General features: G+C 44.2%; 1 protein-coding gene across 1 annotated transcript in view; it reads right to left on the bottom strand.

Moving 5' to 3' along the window:
• Cmtm8 (CKLF like MARVEL transmembrane domain containing 8) overlaps positions 1–22,423 on the bottom strand; it is a 52,261-nt gene extending 29,838 nt beyond the window's left edge. Inside the window, exon 1 of the mRNA XM_090352747.1 lies at positions 21,964–22,423. Within this exon, the coding sequence (XP_090208873.1) occupies positions 21,964–22,110 (147 nt within the window). The 5' untranslated portion in view covers positions 22,111–22,423. The remainder of the gene's footprint in view (positions 1–21,963) is intronic.
• Positions 22,424–23,709: the final 1,286 nt, after the last annotated feature.

Below are 23,709 nucleotides of genomic sequence, written 5' to 3'. Positions count from 1 at the left end.
GGTCACCATCCAAGGTAATGGGGTTCAGTGGAGGAGACAGATATCTCTCCCACATACATACTCTGAACTTCCAAATGCTTACATTTGCTTGAACATTTTTTTTTCTAATATGTGATTCAAAACACAGGAAACTTTCTCTGCTTACAGATCAGATAGTTAAAACTCTCACCACAAAGTAAACCTGATAAGAGCTATAGATCTCTTGGAGGTGTTTAAGTAGATATCATCTCAACTCTGTGTGTGTGTGTGCATACACGTATGTGTACACATGCATGCACAAGTATGTTTGGAACTTGAACTAAGGCCTGGCACTCTTGCTTATTAGCTTTTCTGTTCAAGGCTGGAGCTTTACTACTTGAGCCATACCTCCACTTTTGGTATTTTTGTAGTTCTAAAAACAACCCTCAGTGATAGTCAAAAGTCCTAACATGCCAGTGTGAATAAAACATTAAATGTATTTTTTTCTTATGGTTCTTCTACATTGAGAAAATCAAATGAAACCTGCCAATTAAATAGAACAGAAAACCACAAGCCCAGTGAAATTCAGATCAACTACCTCATTGTTTTTTGTTTTTTTTTTTTTTTTCCAGTTGGGGGTTGGACTTGGGCCTGAGCACTGTCCTTCGGGCTTTCTCAAGGCTAGAGCTCTACCACTTGCACGTCAGCACCAATTCTGGATTTTTTTCTATGTATGTGGTACTGAGGAATTGAACCTGGGTCTTCGTGCATGCTAGGCAAGCACTCTACCACTAGACCAAACTCCCAGCCCCTTATTTTTTTTTTTTTTTGATGTCGTACTTTGTGACTTGAATTGTGTACTGATACCAGCCAGACAGATTCTTTTGGGTTTAGCATTCTCATGTCATCTAACACATCCTCTAGAACTATGACATGTCCTATATAATTTTCTGACCTCTCTCACCACTGCTGCAAGCCCTTTCTGGTCTGGATAATTACTTGTCCTACACTTGGTCTAACTAGATACTTACATAATCAGTCTGCTTTGCCCTTTGTCATCACCCCGTAACAAATTACTACACTTCAGCACCAAGGTGACTGTAAACACAAACACAGGTGTCTCTCCTAAAATAACCCGGCAGGATTTAGGCAAATCTAAAAGATTGCAGAATTTGCTTCCATCATCGATACCAAAAGCACTAAATACTAACATGGACCACAGGTTGAGAAACACCAAGATATTGGATCCAATCTAAATTCTGGTGTTAGTAATCAGCAAAGTCTTCCACATTTGACCTTATAAATACACATATGACATGTTTTAGAAGCAGCCTCACACAGAAATGGAGGGACAAAGAATGAAGAAATGCACCAGTGGTACTCACTAGATACTATGTTGAAAATGAACTATGCAACTTGTGGGTGAGGCTGGGAGGGAAAAACTGGGGGCAGCAAGGGAAGGGGTGACATTGTCCAAAATGAAATGTATTCATGGTAATCCCTCAATACTGACAATAAAAAAGGTTTTTGAGAAGCAGCCGAAAAATACAGTTATTGATACAAAATTGTTGTGACTATATTGGATATGTTTGCAAATAACTGACCTCTTGTTATGAGCATAACGATGTGAAGGTAGATCAGAAGGTAATGATGCGAAAATACTAGAATAATGAATATGATATGAAAACACTAAATGAATATGATTGTCAAATACTAATATAGTGAATATGATTAGAATGAAAAACAATGGGATGAAATACGGCTAAAATATTGAAAGAAATACATTGACAATACAAACTTGTCTCTAGAGGCATGTGGACATGAGAGATAAAACTCATGCAAGGACACATATGACCATAGCCATAGGAATGGTCAGGAACTTATAAGACAGAGTAATCATAAAGTACCTAAGAGCCCAGACGCCTGGGCAGAAGAGAGAGCAGTAGCTAGAATAAAGTACCAGCACATCTCTGGGACCACTGACCAAGCGTGTAAGCAATCCAGACCAAGCAAGGACCAAGGCATAACCAATCTGAATCAAGCAAGGAGTGTGGGCCAAAGAGGAGCAGCCAAGGACCAATATAAGCAAAGGACCCAGAATGAGGGACAGCACTTCTGCAGGCCTTAACCGAGGCTATGGTTCGAGGAGCTTTGGCCATGCAGAAGCTGCTCCTCGCCCAAGAAGACCGACGAGGACCGAGACACGTTAGGACTAGAAGATCAGAATATAGGGTCGACTCTGCTAAACTATGTTAAATCAATAAACTATATTGCATCATATTCCCTGCCTATTACAATACTGATGTTTCTAATTCATGAACTTAGTATAGCTTTCTATTTATCTAATCTTTTAGATCTTCATCTTTCAATGAAGCTTCATAGTTTTGCTTCATCAAGGGGAATATGTGTGTGTACATATATAGACATACATTTTTGCAATTAAACTTCCAGCCCAGAGGAACTCAGGATGCAGGCCCACTTTGTGCAAGCACTGACACCTCCGTCAAGTGTTCAGTCCAATGTTTATCATCCACGAGACCCAGAAACTGTGTGCACGATCAAACCCTACCTATCTATGGCTTTGGCTATCCAATCTTACCTATAATAAAGCTTATTTATAAGTTAGTCTCTGTAAGAGGTGAATAACAACCAGCAATAAGGTAGAACAATTACCCTGGGATACTCTAGTGAAAGTTAAATAATCATCTATTTACTGTACTGCCGTGCTCACTTCAGGTAAGTGACCTCCACATTCAAATATTTGGGTTCAAAATTACTAGTGGCCAGGCACTTACACTAGCTGCTGGAAATTCAGAAGTAGAGCCACACAGACCCAAGTCTTTGCTTTCGAGGGATTTCTTTTCCCATGGGAGAGTGAGGCCATGTGCAAACATAATCACGCGCAACAAAATGGTGTCTTAGTTCCCAAGGGAAGCAAGTGCCAGACAATAGTCCCATAGACCATTGTGTAGCAGAGAGTCCTATTACCTAGTGGTATCAGAGCTGTCATAGATAGCTAAGTGAGTGCATCATGGATATGTTCGTGGTGTCACTGGTACAAACAAACCGACGGCACTACAGTGATATGAAAGTGTTGGTCGCTCATTCCTATAGTCCTGGATACTCAGGAGGCTGAGATCTGAGAATCATGGTTTGAAGCTAGCCAGGGCACTCTGATCTCCAATTAATCACCAAAAAGCCAGAAGTGGAGCTATGACTCAAGTGGTAGAGCACTAGCTTTAAGCACAAAAGCTCGGGGGAGCACCCAAGCCCTTAGTTCCAGTAAAAGGACCAGTGAACACACACAAAAGTATAGTGCAGTTACACATGCCATACAATATTTGATCACAGTGATTTAATTACAGATTTATATACTTACTCTGGTTTATAGACTTACAGTGGTTTTCATCATTATTTTACAACATACTATTTGTATTATTAATATTAAGAAAAAAGTAACATTCAGGTGCAAGTAGCTAACACCTACAATCTCAGCACTTAGGGAGTTGATGGAGTGGGAGTTTGCTTACATTTGAGAACAGCATGACTTATATAATGAGTTCAATACCAGCCTGACAGGAAGGTCCATAAGCCCCTTACAACCAACTAAGCAGAAAAAAGCCCAAAATGGAGCTGTGCATCAAATGGTGGAGCAAAAAAGCTGCAGACACATGGCTCTGTCTGTCTATCTACCTACCTGTCTGTGCACACTGCATTGCCAAGATGTATAGGCTGTACTACCTAGGTTTGTACAATACAATCGATGATATTCCTAAAATAACAGAGCCATTCCAATGGCCTCTGGGTTGGCCTGTCCTCTCCTCTTCACAAGAAATGGGAGCAACAGTTCTAGTCCTTGAGAAAAAGACATGAGATACAGTCAAGATTCTTGATCTAGCAGCTCATACCAGAGAAGTCCCAAAACAGAGCCAGGAAAGAGCAAGAACAAAAACTTTTCCTTCAAACAATTGTCTGGTTTCTTCCTTTCAGCCAGAATAGATACCATGAATAAATTCAGTGACACCCTCTTATTTCCAGGTGCCTTATGAGAACAAATCTACCCAGTTCAGGTCCTCTGGGGGCTGCGATCATAGACTAGAGGTGGCAAGTAGACAAGAATCACCTTGAATCACTACCAACTCTACCTTAAAATTGATGCTATCTAGTTATATTGACTATGTATTTATTTATTTATTTATTTGGTTGGTTGGTCGTGGGGATTGACCTCTGGGCCTGGGTGTTGTCCCTAAGCTTTTCTGTTCAAGGCTACCCCCTACCCCTTGAGCCACAGCACCACTTCCTGTTTTCCAGTGGTTAATTGGAGATTAGAGTCTCCAGGACTTTAGTGCCTGGGCTGGGTTTTAGCTGCGATCCTTAGATCTCAGCCTCCTGAGTAGCTAGGATTACAGGTGTGAGCCACCTGTGACCTGGCAGTTATATGGATTTTTAAATACAAAAAACATGAAGAAAAAAATATCAATGATAAAACAGAAAAATCAGCAAGACTAGATGGAGGCCTAGATGAGGCAGCCAGGCAGAGCCTTGCCCTTCTCCCCAGGTCTCGCCAGCTCTCTACCACAGCCCTGTTCACCCTCAGGTGAGAGCCAGGCAGGCTCTCCTACCTGCTTCCTCCAGAGTTCTTTCTCCTTCTATTCATTTAATTTCATTTAATCTTGCTTTATTTTAGAACTGGGGATGGGGGAAGGATATGTATACACAAACCTACTTCCAAGCCAGGCACCAATGGCTCACAGCTGTAATCCTAGCTATTCAGGAGGGTGAGATTCTGAAGATTGTGGTTCAAACCCCAGCCTAGCCAGCTAAGTCCTTGAGACTCATCTCCATCCAGTTAACCACCAGGAAACTGCAAGGAGAGTTGTGGCTCAAAGTGGTACAGTGCTAACCTTCAGCAGAAGAGCTCAGGGACAGTGCCCAGGCTGAGTTCAAGCCCCAGGACCAACCAAAGAAAAAAAGAAAAGAAAAAAAAAGGAAAGCTACTTCTAATCCTTTCTGAAAAGTGAGCTATAAATATTTACAAATTGGAGTTTTCCAGAAAAGGTACCATAGTAACCTTCTTTTAAGCATATTTATGACCATAATCCAATAGACCTTTTTCCAAAAGCCTGATATGGTTTAACGCTTCTGAAAACATCTGCGTTAACTTTGAGTTAGCATTAGTAATCTGACACATCTTCCCCAACTTGTTCACAGGCAGAAGGAAGCTACTTCTTATTTCCACAAGGAGGGACTGTAGGCTCAGCATGCATGTTTGATCCCGGAGCCAAAAGAACTAGACTGTTCTTATTTGCTTGCTTGACTGCTACTGGGGCTTTAACCCAAGGTCTTGAGTTCTCCTTGAGCTTTTGACTCAAGGTTGGCACTCTACCACTGGAGCCATACCTCTACTTATAGCATTTTTTTTTTTACATTTATAAGTTATACTTGTATCTGACCCGTTCATAAAAGTCTGGAATTTGAAATTTGAATTGGCTAGGTTTTTTTTTATCAACAGGATGAATTAAAATAAACTAGATAATATTGATACAATAAAACACTACTCAGAAAGAGAACTGTCTAACATAGATGTGTATGTAGTTCTAGAGAAAGAAGAGAAATAAAATAGACTAGTTAAGCCAGGTACCCCAGGCTCACACCTGTAATCCTAGCTACTCAGGAGGCCAAGATCCGAGGAGTAAGGTTTGAAGCCAGCTCAGGCAAAATAGTCCTTGAGACTCTTACCTCTAATAAACTACTCAGATAATGCCAGAAGTGGCACTGTAGCTCCAGTGGTAGAGTGCTAGCTTTGAACACAAAGAGGCTCAGGGAGAGCACTGGGGCCCTGAGTTCAAGCCCTAGGACTGGGGAAGAGGAGGAAGAAAGAGAGATAATAGACTAATTGTAACAGGGCATTAGTGGCTCACGCCTACAATCCTAGCTATTCAGGAGGCTGAGATCTGAGGATCACTGTTTAAAACTTGCGGAGGCAGAAAAGTCCCCATGAGACTCTTATCTCTAATTAAACCACCAGAAAACTTTGTGGCTGAAAGCACTAGCCTTGAGCAAAAGAGCTCAGGGACAGTGCCCAGGCCCTGAGTTTAAGACCTACAACTGACAAAGAAAAGAAAAGATACTCGCTGCAATTTTGATAAAGATGACTCTGAGCATTTTTCAAAGCAGATGAGACACTTTAAGTCACATAATCACTGAATGTAATAAACTGCAATCAATATAAATACAAAAGGATACAACCGATACATGCAGTTTCACTGTGGGAAACCAAAGCAGGAATCTCAGTAAGTTCAGTGAAATAACAGTAAGATTGAGAGCTGACGTCTTAACAGGCCTGATGGAAGCCAGAACTCACATCATTAAAGTAACATACACAGGTAGAGCTAGCATTTATTTGTGTACCAGGCTCTGGGATAAACATTTTTTTTTTCTTCTCATTAACTAGAGATAAGAGTCTTACATGTTTTTCTGGCCAGGCTATCTTGGAACCTTAATCATCAGATTTCAGTTTCCTTAGTGGCCAGAATTACAGTCAGGAGGAACCAGCACCTGGCTTGGACATTTTTACAGATGAAGTTCTTTTACATATTGGCAACTAACTCTGATTTTTTTTTTCCCAACACTAAAGGCCTATACTGGTCTGAGGGACAACACTACTTCTATGCGATTAGAACAAACAATATGGAAGGTTAACACTGACAAGACAAAGTCCTACCAGTCTGGGCAACATGGAACAGTCCCTGCCAACTCTTATCACCCCAGAAAGCAGTATGGCCTGACCATGTCCCTGAAGTCAGCAGCAGCAAGAGCTGTGCAATAAATACTCCTGCCTACAGTGCTCAGACTCTCTGCAGGGCCTCCCTCAACACCTGTGGTCTTTGCCAGAGTGAATCATATCCCTTTCCCTCACTCCCATCCACCTTTCAACATTAAAAAGTTCCTCCAGGGCTGGGAGTGTGGCCTAGTGGTAGACTGCTTGCCTAGCATGCGTGAAGCCCTGGGTTTGATTCCTCGGTACCACCTACACAGAAAAAGCTGGAAGTTGCGTGGTGGCTCAAGTGGCAGCATGCTAGCCTTGAGCAAACACAACAAAAACACAACAAAACAAAAAACAGTCCAGTGCCCAGGCCCTGAGGTCAAGCCGTAGGACTGGCAAAAAAAAAAAAAATTCCTCCAAATGACCACCAGTGGCTCAAGCTTTTAATTCAAGCCCCTCAGGAGACTCAACTATGAAGATTGCCGTTCAAAGCCAGTCCAAGAAGGAAAGTCTATGAGACACTTAACAATAAGCAAGAAGTGGAGCTCAAGTGATAGAATGCCAGCATTGAACAGAAAAAGCTAAAGAACAGCACCTAAACCCTGAATTCAAGCTCCAGGAGTTGTGCGTGCCTGTGTGCATGTGTGTACAGGCACATGGGTGTGCGCGTGTGCACGTGCGCGCGCGCGCGCGCGCGCACACACACACACACACACACACACACACACACACACACACACACGCAGTGTTCCTCCAGAAAACAAGATAGAAAATAATACATGGATGGGCCAGGAGTTTGGCCTAGTAGAAGAGTGTTTGCCTAGAAAGCACAAAGGCCCGGTTTTGATTTCTTGGTACTATATACATAGAAAAAGCCTGAAGTAGTGCTGTGACTCAAGTGGTAGGGTTCTAGACTTGAGAAAATCCCACGGACAGTGCTCAGGCCCTGAGTTCAAGCCCAAGACTGGCAAAAAAAAAAAATACATGAAAGTATTAGCCACTTATGCAAAAAGGTAGAAAAGGCAGCCCTCTGTTTTACATGAAAGTCTGCGAGCCTCACCAAACGAGTTCACCCAGAGAAACGGCTCCTTGGAGAAGGAATGAGAGGTGGACAGAGGAATGCATAACAGGGCCAGAGCTCAGGAAGCAGGAATGGATGACAAGATGGGTTACCAGGGGACAACCTAAGTGCCCCAGGCAGGATGCAAGTTACAGCTCTAAAGAGCGAAGTCTGGGTGACCCTCACCTCAACTGAGCCCTTTTCCTCCCTGGGGTTCAGGTCAAACAGCTTAGCAAAGGTAACTGGGAAGCCACAGACAAGTGTTGTGATTGGCAGCTGGACAAGGACTCCATACAGGAGTTACCTATGTGGGTGCAAACCGCGGCACTAAACCCCTCAAGCCAATGGCAAGATGAGAGAAATGCTACAGCCTTGCTGTTGCACAAGTAGCACACAAGTAGCACAAGAGCCAATTTGGTGTTACACAAAAGGAGATTCTGTTCAGAACCCCATCTACCCTCCAGGGAGCTGGGAGCTGGTTTAGTGAGAGCCTTAGTGCTGGGACACTGTCCCAGGTTAGGTGGTGTAAATGTGCAGAGAAATGCTGCAGACTCCAGTAGAAGGAGAGGAAGATGAGTAATGCAGAAGGGAGGACAAAAAACCAATGTGAGGGCCAGGAGTTTGGCCTAGTGGTAGAGTGCTTACCTAGCATGCACCAAGACCCGGGTTCGATTCCTCGGTACCACATACTTAGAAAAAGCCGGAAGTGGTGCTGAGGCTCAAGTGGTAGAGCTCTAGCCTTGAGAAAAATCCAAGGACAGTGCTCAGACCATGAGCTTAAGCCCAGGACTGGCAAAAAAAAAAAAAAAAAAAAAAAAAAAAAAAGCCAAAATGTGAACAAGAACACAACAGAGTGGAGGTAGGTGAGCACTCTCCCAAGGCTCCTTTCTCCAGCCCTGGTCAGACCTCACATCGGCCCACCCACTCAGTGTGTGTGAACTCTCTGTGGACCTAATAGATGTCCAAAAGCAAGGAAGAGGGCACAAAACACGAACCCTGGTTTGTTTGGAATTAACTAAAGGATGTGGAGGCCAGGTACCTGAAATTCTAGCTTCTCAGGAGGCTAAGATCTGAGGCTTGCAGTTCAAATCCAACCTGGGCAGAAAAGTCCATGTGACTTTTTGTCTCCAATTAAGGTTCTTATCTCCAATGTACCACCAAAAAGATGGGTGGCCTGGTGCTGGTGACACACCTGTAATTTGATCTACTCAGGAGCCTGAGATCTGAGGATCGGAGTTCAGAGCCAGTCCAGGCAGAAAAGTCCATGTGACTTTTGTCTCCAAGTAACCACCAAAAAAAGTAAATAAATAAAAACAGAAGTGGAGCTGTGGCTCAAAGTGGTAAAGCACTAGCTTTGACCAAAAGAGCTCAGGGATCTCAGTTCAAAAGAAAAAAAGAAAAAGGAGGCACGGCTCAAGTGGTAGAGGGCTAGCCTTGAGTGAAGAAACTGACATTAAAAAATAAATAAATAAAGAGGAGGGCTGTGGGAATATTTAGGACTCCTTTTACAGAGATGCTGGATCCAGAACCATCACACGAATTTCCTTGAGGGACCAATGCGTTATGCATGCCATTAGGTAATATGGTTTCTCTCAAAGCAAGAGCTATATGTCATGTGTCATGCACTGTGCTAAACAATTCACAAGCATTCATACTGAATGGCTCCCTCATTTGGGCTGGGTCTGAAGTTATGGAAAACAGATCTGAAAAAGCTAAGGAATTTTGAGAAATGTAATTAGAAATTCAATGGATGAATTCAATAACCATTTCAAAGAAAAAGTTAGAAGATATACTGAGATCTAAGGATCACAGTTTGATGCCAGCCCAGGCAGAAGAGTCTGTGAGAGTGTCATCCCCAATTAACCAGCAAAATGCAGGAAATAGAGTTGTGACTCATATGGTTAGAGCACCACCTTGAGTGGAAAAAGCTAAGAGAGCGCCAGGACCTGAGTTCAAGCCCCAAAACTGGTGAAAAACAAAAACAAAAACAAAACAGACCTGAGCTTATCATTTCACAGACATGGCAAGATGGAGTCTGATTATCTAACACAAAGAGTCTCAAAAGGAGTTGAAGTAAAACAGGAAAGGTAGTATTTGCAACACGTCAGAAAGGTAATGCCTAAGACTTTTCTGGTTAGCAGGATCGATAATTCTAATAAAACGCAGGGATAAACAAACAAACAAAAAATCCTCAGCTAGCTATAATGAGGGAACTCTATACACAGACAAGGAAAATTTAAAAACAAAGTTAAGTTAGAAAGAAATGGCAATGCACAATTTAACTGCTGATTTTGCTACCACGGAAACTGGTGAGACAAAGAGTGATACCTATAGTGCACTGACACAAAAATAACTATCAACTTGAATTCTGGAATCTGTGTGGTTATCTTTCAAGAATGAGGAAGAAAATGGAAAAAACGAAAACAGATGGGAAGTGTGTGATGCAGAAGGCAATGAACAAAAAGCAAGCATGTGGGTTGTAGGTACGGCTAAACTGTTGACTGCATAAAACAACTGTAATGCCTAATATAAAGGTGGAAACTTGCACAGAATGAAACAACAGAAAATACTATATATTGTGAGGTGTGTCGGGTGAGTTTGATTTCTAAGGTCTTCACTTAGTTTAGGAGCAGGGTATAAATACTGATTCATTTAACCAGAAAATTGACTTAAGTGCATGAGTGAATCCATTAAAAAGAATACACAGAATGACTTCCAATTTTACAGTAAAAGGGGAATAAAAACTAGAAAAGAACCGAATCAGAAAGATTAACCCAGGAGGTAGTAATACAGAAGGAACAAGTGATGGTAAATGCATAAAATGGAATATTACATACCATGACAGTTAATGAAGTACAAGTACTATATGTATCAACATGGGAAATGCCCAAGGATAAATGCACCAGACACATCATAGAAGGAAATACCCACATGAGTCTGCATTCTGTAACATTCAAAATTGGTTAAGACTTAGCAACCCAGTAGTCCTTTCGTGTCCCAGGTATATGGTCTAAGGAGACCCCTGTTGAAGAAAACCCACAAGTTCTCTGAATGCACAGCAAGCACAGCAGGGTGAAAATGCCATACATTTTGCCCAGAACACCACGAAGGGAAGGAAAGACTCAACAGAGCCTGCAACAATTTAATCACAGCTGATGGTAACATGGCATCCTCTAAGCTATGTACAATTCATCCATGGCAACTTACAGTGTTTTTAGAATTTCCTTTAATTATAGAATACAGAGTACATATACCTATAGTAAAACCAGGTAGTGCTTATGTCTTTCCTCCCTCTCTCCCTCCCTTCCTTCTTTCCTTTTTTTTTTTTTTTTTTTTGGTGCCAGTTCTGGGGTTTGAGCTCAGGACCTGTGCACTGTCCCTAAGCTCTGCCACTTGAACTACAGCCCCACTTCCTCTTTTTGATGGTTAATTAGCGCTAAGAGTTTTACAGACTTTCAGGAAACTTCATCCCCAAAGCCACAGTGTGAGGTAGGGCTCTTTAGGGGTGTTTAGGTGTTAGGTGGTGGTCAGGGATCTATTCTCACCTATAGATTCATGTTGTAATAATGAAGCTTTAACAAATGGAGTTTGGTCCTTTTTAACCTCCTGTTTTCTGCCCTCAGGGCACTAAGATCTCTAGGTGCTGTAACCACCCACCATCAAGGAAGCAGGGACTAGACCCTCAGCAGACTGTTAACTTCTGACCTTGAGCTTCCTGGCTTTGAGCACTGCGAGAATAAATTACAGATATTTTGTTGACTACAGCATAGACTAAGTGGGCATATTGTTGTCTTTTTAGTCTTTAAATTATAGGTGAGTCTTAGTATTGTTATAGCATGGAGAAGGAAGGAACCTGCAGGAGTCAGTGGCACACATCTGTAATCCTAGCGATTCAGGAGGCTGAGATCTGAGGATCATAGTCCCACGCTGGATCAGGCAGGAAAGTCGGAGAGACTCTTATCTCCAGGTAACTACCAAAAGAGCACAAAGTCGACCTGTAGCTCAAGTGGTATAGTACCAGCTTTGAGCAAAAAAAAAAGTTCAGGGACAGCACCCAGGCCCGGAGTTAAAGCCCCAGGACACACACACACACACACACACACACACACACACACACACACACACACACACACACACACACACACACACACACAGAGGAAAACCACTAGAGTCATGTCACAGCCAGATACTATTCTCACTCCTGTAATCCTAGCTACTCAGGAGGCAGAGATATGAAGATTACAATTTGAGATAGAAAAGTTGACGAGACTCTCATTAGCCAGCTAAAAGCTACAAGTAGAGCTGTGGCTCAAATAGAATGTCAGCCCGGAGTGGACAAAGCCAAGAGTGCTCTATGTCTCTGTCTCTGTCTGTTTCTGTCTCTGTCTCTCTCTGCCTCTCTGTCTCTCTCTGTGTGTCTGTTTCTCTGTCTCTTTCTCGCTCTGTCTCTGTCTCTCTGTGTCTTTCTCTGTGCCGCCCCACTCCAGTCCTGGGGCTTGAACTCAGGTCCTGGGCACTGTCTTTGAGCTCTCTCAAGGCTAGTGTTGTACTACTTGAGCCACATGGCTATTTCTCGCTTTTTCTATGTATGTGGTACTGAGGAATCAAACTACATGCTAAGCAGGCATGGAGTCACACTCCTGGACCAAAAGTGCCAAGCTCTATGTTCAAGCCTCAGTACCAATGGGGACACATGCATGCACACACATGCACACGTGCACATACACACATACTCATCACATGTCAAGGTCATGCTATAGTTAAAGAAGCTTTAGACAAATTTCCAGTGTATACTCTCATAGAATATCCAAAACTATTCAACTATGTCAAGGGTTTCCATCTGGGAACACAAGGCCAGAACCTCCAAGCTCCCAGACTCTCCTCCCACGCCGTCCCCACACACACTAAAGTAAACCTGGGCTGAAGAGAGATTAGTTGACCAGTCCTCAGTCTGCAACATTGACAGGCAATACAAATAAACACTAAAGTTGCCTCCCTCTGAATTCTTTTCCACCCCTCTTTTAATTAGATTTTGGAGACCTGAGGGAAAAGTCAAGGTGAGATAAGGAACAAGATTTCAGCTGTGCAAGTTTTCCAACACAAGTCATTAAACTTAGCTGGAAAATGAACTCCCCTACACACCAATGGCTTTTAAGCATCAAATCAAGCCTATGGGAATGAAAGTTAATAGCATCTTTCTGGTGTTCCTACAAAGCTGTACAATCCGTAATTGTGTCTAGATTGTTCTGTTAATCTTTTACAAAATCTATAATGCACTCATCATGTTAAAAGAAAAAAAAAACACTAAAAACAACTAAGTCTTAACTAGGCAGAGGTGGCTCATGCCTACAAATCCTAGCTACTCCGAAAGCTGAAATCTGGGACTGCAGTTCAAAGTTATCCTAGACAGAAAGTCAGCGAGGCTCTTATCTCTGACTAACTACCAAATGAAATGTTTAAGTTGAGTAAGAAATACTTAAGAATCAACTTGAACAAAACCTATGGCAAAGCTGGGCATGATAGGCTATGTCTGTAATCCCACCATTCAAGACGCAGGGGCCAGATAGAGAATTCAAGAAGCCAGGGCTACATAACAAACAGAAAAGCCCACTACCTATTAAAAAAATAGAATACATGAAGTTAGTAAAGTTGTAAGACACACGAGCAAAAATGCAGAACAAAATTGAATTTCTAACACTGAAGAAATCAAGAAAATAATTGCAGGGGCCTACAGATGTAGCTCAGTTGAAGGTCACTTGCCTAGTATATATATGTATGTATGCATGTATGCATGTGTGTGTATGTATGGGTGACTGTATGTATGTATGAGGAAGAAAGGAAGGAAGGAAGGAAGGAAAGAAGGAAGGAAATTTCATTTGCAACAGCATTAGAAAGAATACAATTATTAGGAATAGAGTTGATTAAAAAAGTACACAATATTTTGCTAAAAATACAAAACATTGTTCAAAGAAACTGAAGAACTAACTAACTGGAAAGGCACCCATGTTCATAATTTGAAAGACTTAGCCAGGTGCTGGCTCATGCTTGTAAGAACAGCTTCTCAGGAGGCTGAGATCTGCCAGCCTGGGCAAAAAAAATCTCCCTGAAACCCTTATTTCCAATTAACCACTCAAAAACCAGAAGTAGAGCTGTGGCTCAAAGTTATAGAGCTTTAGCCTTGAACAAAACAGTTCTGCGTCAGTTCTCAGTCCCACAATTCAAACCACAGGACTGGTAAAATAAGAATTTAAAAATAAAATAAAATAGAAAATAAATGGAAAGATTTTGTTAAGATGGTAACACTCCTAAATTGATCAGATGGCAACACTATTCATACTCAATCCATTCTTAATTTCAGTACTTGAACCGAAAATTCGTATAGAACTACAAGAGGCTCAAACTAGGTTCAATAACTTTGAAAAAACAGACTAAAGTTCAAAACTTATCACAGTGTTAAATACAATGCTACTGGCATTAAAATATATGACAGGTCAATCACATGGAACTCAGAAGCCAGAAATAAGCTTCTGTGTTTATAGACTTGATTTCCAACAAGAGTGCCTAGAAAATTCAATGTCAAAACCAACATTTTAACAAATGGTGCGGGGACAGGTGTACACACCACACACACACACGTACACACAGCTGTATGTAGAAGACTGACATTAAACTCTTACCTCAACCAAACACAAACTCAAAATGAATCACAGTCATCCATGCAAGATCTAAAACTATAAAATTATTAGAGGAAAACACGAGTGATTCTTTAATGACTGTATATTAAACAGTCTTCTTAGATACAACACCAAAAGCACAGACTACAAAAGGAAAAAAGAAATCCTGGTATTGGTGTCTCACATCTGTAATCCTGTAAGATATGAGGACTGGGGTTCGAAGCCAGTCCAGGCAGGAAAGTCCTATTAACCATCAAAAAAGCTCCAAGTGGAGCTGCAGCTCAAGTGTTGAGTGCTAGCTTTGAGCAAATGCAGTTCAGAGAAGCTCCAAGACTGGCACCAAAAAAAAAAAAGAGGGCTGGGAGTTTGGCCTAGTGGTAGAGTGCTTGCTTAGCATGGATGAAGACCTGGGTTCAATTCCTTAGTATCACATACACAGAAAAAGCTGAAAGTGGTGCTATGGCTCAAGAGGTAGAGCCCTATCCTAGAGAAAGCCCAAGGACAGGGCTCAGGCTCTGCGTTCAAGCCCCAGGACTGGGGGAAAAAAAGAAAAGAAAATGAGGGAAGGGATGACATTGTTCAGAAAGTAATGTACTCATTACCTGACCTATGTTAGCCTTCTGTACATCACCTTCGTAAGAAAAGTAATTTTTAAAGTTTTATTTACTTATTTTGTTCATGTAGCACTTAGGAAATGAAACCAAGGCCTCAAGCATGGTAGGCAAGAATGCTACCAGTAAGCCACATTCCCAGCCCCTAAAAATATATTTTAAAAACAGGGGGTGGGGGGGCCGGGAGTTTGGCCTAGTGGTAAGAGTGCTAGCTTAGCATGCATGAAGACCTCGGTACCACATATATAGAAAAAGCTGGAAGTTGTGTTGTGGCTCAAGTGGTAGAGCTCTAGCCTTGAGAAAGCCCAAGGATGGTGCGCAGGCCCTGAGTTCAAGGCCCAGCACTGGCAAAAAGAAAAAAAAAAAAAAGAAAAGGAAAAGACAACCCACAGAATGGAAGAAAAACATTTTCAAATCACATAGCTGATAAATTTGTACCAGAATAAAAGAACTCTTACAAGTCAACAATAAAAAGCAAAATAAGCTGGGAGACAATTATAAATGCCTAGTCCTAGCTACTCAGGAGGCTGAGATCTGAGGCTCTCAGTGTGAAATTAACTGTGGCAGGAAAGTCCACAAGATCCTTATCTCTAATTAACTACCAGAAAGCCAGACCCAGAGCTGTGGCTCTGGTGGTAAAGTACTAGTCTTGCGCATAAAATACTCAAGTACAGGGCCCAGGCCCCTGTTCAAGTTCTAGGACACACACACACACGCACGCACGCACGCGCGCGCGCGAGTATAATCTAATTATTGACAGAGGACTCAGACATTTCTCAAAAGAAAAGATGAAGGACCAACGTAACGTGGAGATACTCTACATCATTAGTCATGATAGAAAAAGCCAAAAAAGCCACGGGGAGAAATCAGTTCTTGCCACGAGGATGGCTAGAATCAAAGATGGAAGTCGGTCTTGGTAGAGGTATGGAGAAATTAGAACCCTTGTATTGCTTGTGGGATTGTAAAGTGGTAGAGGCTTTGGAAAAAGTTCAGCAGTGCCTTGAAATATTAAACAGGTTCACCATGTGACTCAGTAATTCCATTCCTAACTAAATGCCCAAGAGATCTGAAAATATGTCCACACAAAAGCTTGCACAGAAAGGTGAACTGAAGGGGCCAGGAGTTTGGCCTAGTGGTAAAAGTGCTTGCCTAGCACTGTATATGTACCAATGTAAAAAAAAAAAAAGCTGGAAGTGGTGCTGTGGCTCAAGTGGTAGAGATCTAGCCTTAAGAAAGCCCAAGAACAGTGCTCAGGCCCTGAGTTCAAGCCCCAGGACTGGCAAAAAAGAATAAAGGAAAGAGACAGGGGTGGGGGAAGGAAGGAAGGAAGGAAGGAAGGAAGGAAGGAAGGAAAGAAGGAAGGAAGGAAGGTAGGTTCATTGCAGGCCTGTAATCCTAGCTACTCAGGAGGCTGAGATCTGAGGACCACAGTTCAAAGCCAGCCCAGGCACTAGGAATTAATCACTAGGAAACTGAAAGTGGCACTGTGGCTCAAGGGGTAGGGCGGTAGCCTTGAGCTGAAGAGTTCAGGGACACTGCCCAGGCCCAGAGTTCAAGTCCCACAACCGTCAAAAAAAATAATAATGCATAAACAATATATAATGTGTCCATCATTACAGTGGAATATTATTTGACAAGACTCAGACATCATACTGCATGGGCACTGAGTGGTAGGTGCCAGGTGCCAGAAAATAAAGCGTCTCACGGGGTGCACCACTCTCACTATTGAAAATTGTGCAGACAGGCAAGTCCATGGATGGAAAGTGGATTAATGGCTACCCAGGGCTGAGGGAAGGGAACAATGGAGAACTCCTACGAGCCATGGGGGTCTTTTTACACTGAAGTTCTCAACTTAGATAATGCCTACAGTGCTGCTCTGTGATTATCCAGAAAGCTCCAGAATTGCAAGCCTTAGGAAAGTCAATTTATTTTATTTTAGTGCTGGTACCGGGGTTCAAACTCACAAGCCTCACAGACTTCCTTAGGTATTTTTTTGCTCAAGGCTAGAGCTCTACCACTTGACCTACACTTCCACTTTCAGCTTTTTTCTGGCTAATTGGAGAAGAGGATCTCACTCTGTCTGCCCAACTGGCTTTGCACTGGGATTCTCAGAACTCAGCTCTTGAGTGATTAGGATTACAGGTGTGAACTGTCTAGCAAGAAATACCAATTTCATATATGAACTGGACCTCAATAAAGCTATTTAAAGCTGGGTGTTGGTGGCTCATGCCTGTAATCCTAGTTACTCAGGAAGCTGAGATCTGAGACTCAGAGTTCAAAGCCAGCAAGAAAGATTATGAGACTCTATCTCCCATTAACCACTAGAAAATGGGAAGTAGAGCTGTGGCTCAAAGTGGTGAGCTAGCCTTGAACAAAAGAGCTCGAGGACAGTTCCCAGGCTCTGAGTTCAAGCCTCATGACCACCAAACAACAAAAATAATATTTAAATGTACACATCCACATATAGCCAAACTCATGAACTTTACACTAAAAGCAGTGAATTTTACTCTATACCTGATCAACTTAGCTTTTGATAAGATTCATTATCCTTTTAAAAAATCAATTCATTAAAAAAAATTAATGAACATCCAGATAAAATTGACTTAAAGAATGTATGTTACTACAGTGTTAAAAGGAGGGAATACATATATATATATATATATATATACATATATATGTGTATATATATATAGAGAGAGAGAGAGAGAGAGAAAAGCTATGGAATACTATGTGGACATTAAGAATGTGGGAAGAATTTAATCACTTGTGGAAAGGTAGAGTGTGAGTTTAAGCAGGAAACCAGGCACATTCAGATTGGATAATCCGAATGGAACTGAATTAAGGTATTATGTGTAAAGCCAGGTGCCGGAAAACCACAGTGATAGTGCAATGTTCAGAGCCAGAGAAAACAACATGGAGAGAACCGTGGACGGCCTACCTCCTGCCTTCCCCGGAGGGACAAGGCCAAGCTGCTGAGATGCAGGGGAGGGGGAAATCCACAGGAAGGATCCCCCAAAGCTGCCCCCCTTGGTTGCAACCACCTGCTGGTACCCAGAGAGTGGGGAAGCCCATGGAAAATCCAGCAGGTCAGCCTATCTGAGGAACAAAAGAACATTCCAGCACTGATAGCCACAGCAAGGACTAAAAAGAGACGTTTACATATGTAAAACTTACATGTAAATAATCTACCACCACTTAAGCTGGGTTGACACCTGTAGTCCTAGCTATTCAGAAGACTAAGGTGTGAGGATGACAGCCCCAGCAGCAAAGTGTGGGATTTTTATCTCCAATTAGTCAACACCAAGAGCCAGAAGTGAAGGTATGTTTCAAGTGGTGAAGTACCAGCCCTGAGTAAAATAACTAAGGGACAGTGCCAAGGCCCTGAGTTTAACCAGAAACAAAAAGAAGGGTTTGTAAGGGATCACATTTTTTTTCTTAAAAATTACAAGTAATATTTAGCTTAAGAAAGTCTGGAAATGGTTTCATTCAGAATTCCTCAAAACAATTAACAGTGAACCCACAGCTATTGGCAACTGGTAAGCAATTCTTTGTTGTAGGAGACTGTATCATGCATTTCAGGACTGTTAACATTCCTGGCCCTCAGGGCCCTAATCCCCAGGAGAAACCCCCCAGCATTACAATCACCAAGACAGCTTCCAAAGCCTCTCCTGAACCTGGGTGGGTAGGAGGAGCCACTGTGGAGAAGAATTCCTTTTTTGAATTTCTTTTTTTCTTACCTGCATTTTCTGATTTTTCTACAAAGACTAGAAGGTATTGCTTCTTTTCTTTTTAAACAATTTATTAGCATACATTAATGAAGGGGTTCACTGTGACATTTTTACACATGTATACAATGTATCGGGATGAAACTCACTCTATCACTCCATCTCACACCCTTCTGAAAACAACTTCAGCCAGTGTCATTGTTCTATTGTCATATATGTAAATAAGCTACTTCTACATATTTATCCTTATTCATTTATCCCCATTCACCCTCTTTGTTAGCCCCTCCCTCTCACAGCCCCCCACAACCAAGCCTGTTTAGATATTACTTCTATTCATTCTTTTTCAAAGAAACTCACAAGATAGAAATTTAGATTCCAGCTCCCAGTAAACCCTATTTGTCCTTCCCCAACTAAGTTTGCTCAAGTCAATAAGTATATACATGGTGATCTGATATTATTACACTGATGCTATAGTTCATTTTAAAGATATCAGTAATAGAAAGAGCACAATTAACATCTTACAAGTCACTTTTATTCTACAAGTGAATAATAGTTATGAGGACAAAGCATCCTACATACAACTATTGGACTGCCCCTTGCTGTGTGTGTGTGTGTGTGTGTGTGTGTGTGTGTGTGTCTGTTGGTTCAAGCCCTAGTTGCACTAAGGCTTGAACTCAGGGTCTCATGTTCTTGCTTAGCTTTTTCACTCAGAGCTGTCACTCTACCACTTGAGCCACACCTCTACTTCCAGATTTTTTTTTTTTAATTGGAAAGTCTCTAGGATCTGTCTGCCTAGGCTGGCTTCAAACTGTGATTCTCAGATCTCAGCCTTTTTGAGTAGCTAGGAGCCACCAGCAACCTGCAGAAATCAGGACCCTAGAATAGTTAGGCTGTTGTTGTTGTTAATTGAGTGGAGAGTAGGTATATTTTAATCTCAGGGATGCCACAGAGTTTGAAACATAACCACATCCCTCCATCTGCAGATAAAGAACCAGGGGTATTGTATCTCATGACATCCAAGGAAACTGCATCTGAAAGTCACATCTTGAACTAGATGCTAAACCATAAACAACAAAAAAATTTAGGCCAGTGGCTCATGCTAGCTACTGGGGAGGCTGAGATCTGAGGATCATGGTTCAAAGCCAGCCCAGGAATGAAAGTCCATAAGACTCTTATCTCCAACTAACCACCAGAAAACTGGAAGTGGCATTGTGGTTAAAAGTGTGCCAGCCTTGAGCTGAAGAGCTTAGGGACATCATCCAGGTTGAGTTCAAGCCCCAGAAGAAAAAAAACAAATTACAAAAAGAAAAGAAGAAAAAAGAAAGAAAAGCACATTTAGTTTAATAGATCCACACTAATAATGATAACTTAAACCAGCAGAATTTTGAGGAAAGATAATTTCTAAATTACAGACTCTTCTCATAGGCATACTTTTTGGCCAATAATTCTACTTGAAGGAACCTCCTCAAGAAAATCATTTGACAGGGCCAGGAGTGTAGACTAGTGGTAGAGGGCTTGCCTAGCATGCACAAAGCCCTGGGTTCAATTCCTCAGTACCACATACACAGAAAAAGCCGGAAGTGGTGCTGTGGCTCAAGTGGGAGAGCTCTGGCCTTGAGAAAAGTTCAAGGACAGTGCCCAGACAGAAGAAGATCTAGAAATACATGCCAACAGTGGTTATTTCTAGTAGTGGTATTGGGATTCATTTGCATCTCTTGTTTTGCCTTATTTTCTGGGGAAAAAAATGTACACTAGAGATTATATTGATCTAAAATCAGAAACTAAAACCTCATGCCTGGTCCAAACCCACCCCCTCTCTGTCATCTTAGCTTGTTTGCTCTGCTGTAGCATGCAAGCCTGCCAACTTCTTCACTCGCATAGCAAATATTTGTTGAGTTCTTTAAAGCCAGGACCTGGCAAGGTGATTCCAATACTTTTGACTATGTATTGGGTCTCCCCTAGGTCCACAGGTGGGAAATGGGCTAAAACAATACTTCTCAAACTTCCCAACCTGGGTTTGATCCAATGGATCTGGGGTGATCTAAACTTTCTCAGAGAGGTTGTGCATGTCATGAGCCATTCATTCTCTAGCTCTCACCAAACTCCATAAACATTCACATCCAAGTCTCCGAGATAAAGCAGACAGGACATTGGTTAGACAGCTGGAAGACGTATCTCTCAACAGTAAACAGCAAGAAAAAGGTGGGGCTAGTTTTGAATCCAAACTCCTCCATCCTCTCCAGGCCTTCAGAGGAAGAGAGCTGTGTGGATGAGAAGTCGGCTAGGGGGCATCTGAATGTCCTGGTCAATTTCTGTCAACCGGAAGGACTGGCGCTATTCTAGGGATATCTAGTGACATCCCAAGAGTGTCAGCCCCGAGGTTCCCCAAAGGGAGGAAGGAGGAGACTGCACATTTCAGCCTCTTCCCTCGAAAGGCCCCCAGCCTATGCCAGGAGGGGTACTGCACCATATTGGTGGCCCTTCGGCTCTCAAAAGACGTTGAGACTCTCAGCCTTTGTTCAGTTAATTTTTCCTGACTTACTTCAATCTCACGGAGGGTTCATTTAAAAGGAAAGGGTCCTCTCACAACTGGTGTGTGTGTGTTTGTGTGCGCGCGCCAGTACTGGTGCTAGAACTCAGGACCTCCTGCTCTTGCTCTGTTTATTGGCTCAAGGCTGGCACTCACCATTTGGGCCACAACCAGCTTTTCTTTTCTGCAGGGGCTGACTTTGAACCATCCTATCTCAGCCTCCGGAGTAGCTAATATTTAGGGCGTGAGCGGCGTGAACCACCAGCGCCCGGGACCCAACGGATCCTCAGCCCGGCTTTGCTTCCAGTCATTCACGTGGTCAGGTGAGGGAGTCACTAGGTATCTCTAAATCCACACAAACCCCATATCCGCCAAGCACCCCGCTCCACGGCCGCAAGACCCCCCCTCCCCATCCCCCGCAAGCTGCGCGCCTGCTCCGACACACAGCCTGCGGGGCTCGATCCTCTCTTCCCAAGGAAGCCCATGAACATGGCTTCATCCTGAGCTGTGCACTTGGCGAACAAGTGGACACTGAACAACACGCCTTTGCCCCGAGCGCGGCCGGCCGGGGAGCAGAGCCAGGAGCCGGGCGGGGCGCGGGGACCCTCGGCCTCCCCACCCCCGGGGCGCGGGACTCACGATCTCCGCCACGATGAGGAGCCCGGGCAGGGTGCGGAGGAATTCGCGGTCGTAGGCGAAGCTGCTGCTGGTGGTGGAGAAGTTCTCCGCGAAGGAGCTGGCGGTGGTGGTGACGGTGTGCGAGCGGGCGCGCTGCGGCTCCTCCATCGTCTCCGGGGACCCCGGCGCGTCCTCCGCTGGGCGCGCGGCCCTGGGGCCGGGGTCGCCGGTGAGCTAGCACGGAGCGCGCCGGAATGGCCTCCGGTGCCAGGCCAGATGGCACGCGTGTCCCGGGAGGGTCCGGCGAGTGCGCGGCGCCCCCGGATCGTGGGCGCGCGGGCTGCGGGGCTGCGCTGGGGCACCGGGGGGAGAAGGAGGAGGAGGGCGCGAGGGGAGGCCGCGGGGCGGCCGGGAAGGCGGCGGAGGCCCGGAGGAGGGAACGGGAGCAGGGGAGGGGAGGGGCGTGGAGAGGGACCGCCCCGGCGAGGTGCTGGGACTGGCGGCCAGGTCACCTGTTGCGGCCGCGGGAGGGCGGCGGCAGCCGGGCGGGCCGCGGGGAGGAGACGGCACCGGCTTGTTTAGGCCTCGCCCCCGCCGAGCCCGCGCCACCCCGATCCGGGCTCCGTCCACCTGCCGGTGTGTGGACCCCAGGGGCCTGTCGGGAGCTGGGGCCTGGAGGGGCGTCGCGGCGCCCGGACTCGGCCCTGGGGAGATTGGTCTGGGGTGGTGGGCTGGCCTGGCGCCCGAGCCGGACTTTCGACCCCAGATCGATCTGGGGTGCTCTGGACTGCGGGAGGCGCCTGTCCGCCTCCGGCCGCGGCCGCCACGCTGGCCCCGGGTTATTTCCTGGCCCCGGGTTGTTCCCCGGTTGGGAACAATTTGAGGAACAACTGAATCGCTGGGCTACGATGGCGAGACGGTGGCTTCCAGGCATGGAACCCTGGAGCCTGGGCGACGTGGTCTGGGCCAGAGGGAGGCATTTTGGGGGTCCCTGGTCAAGATGAATCCGAGCGACCTTTGGGGAGAAAATGTTTCATACAAGGCTGTGCTCTGTGAAGGTTATGACATCTGAGCTGTGCTTTGCTGGGTTCGAGGCTTGGGGACATGAGGGTGTCCTGTGAGTGGCAGGCAGGTAGTGGTCAGCTCAGACCAGGGCTGAAGCTTGGGTACCTGCCCAGTTATCAACACGGGGCTCTGGTTCACTAGGCTTCACAGGTGCCATCACTAAAAACACCAGGCGATGATGGATGGATTTGTAGTCAAATACCACCTGGTGCCGCCCCCTCGCCCCCCCCCCCCCTGTTTTGTGAAAGGTAACAACAGATGTTTTATCCAAAATCTCCAGGGGAGGGGCCGGGAGTGGTAGAGTATTCACCTAGCATGCACTGGGTTCGATTACTCGGTGCCACTCGGTATCACATGCACAGAAAAAGACAGAAGTGGTCTGTGGCTCAAGTGGTAGAGCTCTGTCCTTGAAAAGGCCAAAGACAGTGCTCAGGCCCTGAGTTTAAGTCTCAGGACTAGCAAAAAAGAAAAAAAAAAAAAAGGCTCCAGGGGAAAAGAAAGGAACCCACCAAGGGAAATTCACATGAAGGCATTCCCGACCATCTGTTCCAGAACAGGTTTTAAAAAGAGGAGGGAGTGGAACACTGATCAACTGATCACAGGCTGAGATCTGGGGATCAGGGTTCAAAGCCAGCACTGGCCAGGAGTCAATGAGATTCTTATCTCCAATAAATTACTCAGAAAAATCCAGAAGTGGCACTG

This window comes from Megascapheus bottae, chromosome 18 (assembly GCF_031878675.1).
Source record: "Megascapheus bottae isolate mThoBot1 chromosome 18, mThoBot2.hap1, whole genome shotgun sequence".
In the NCBI taxonomy this organism is placed as follows: Eukaryota; Metazoa; Chordata; class Mammalia; order Rodentia; family Geomyidae; genus Megascapheus; species Megascapheus bottae.
Note: the sequence above shows the minus strand (reverse complement) of the source record. Positions and strands in the feature narration are given on the sequence as shown.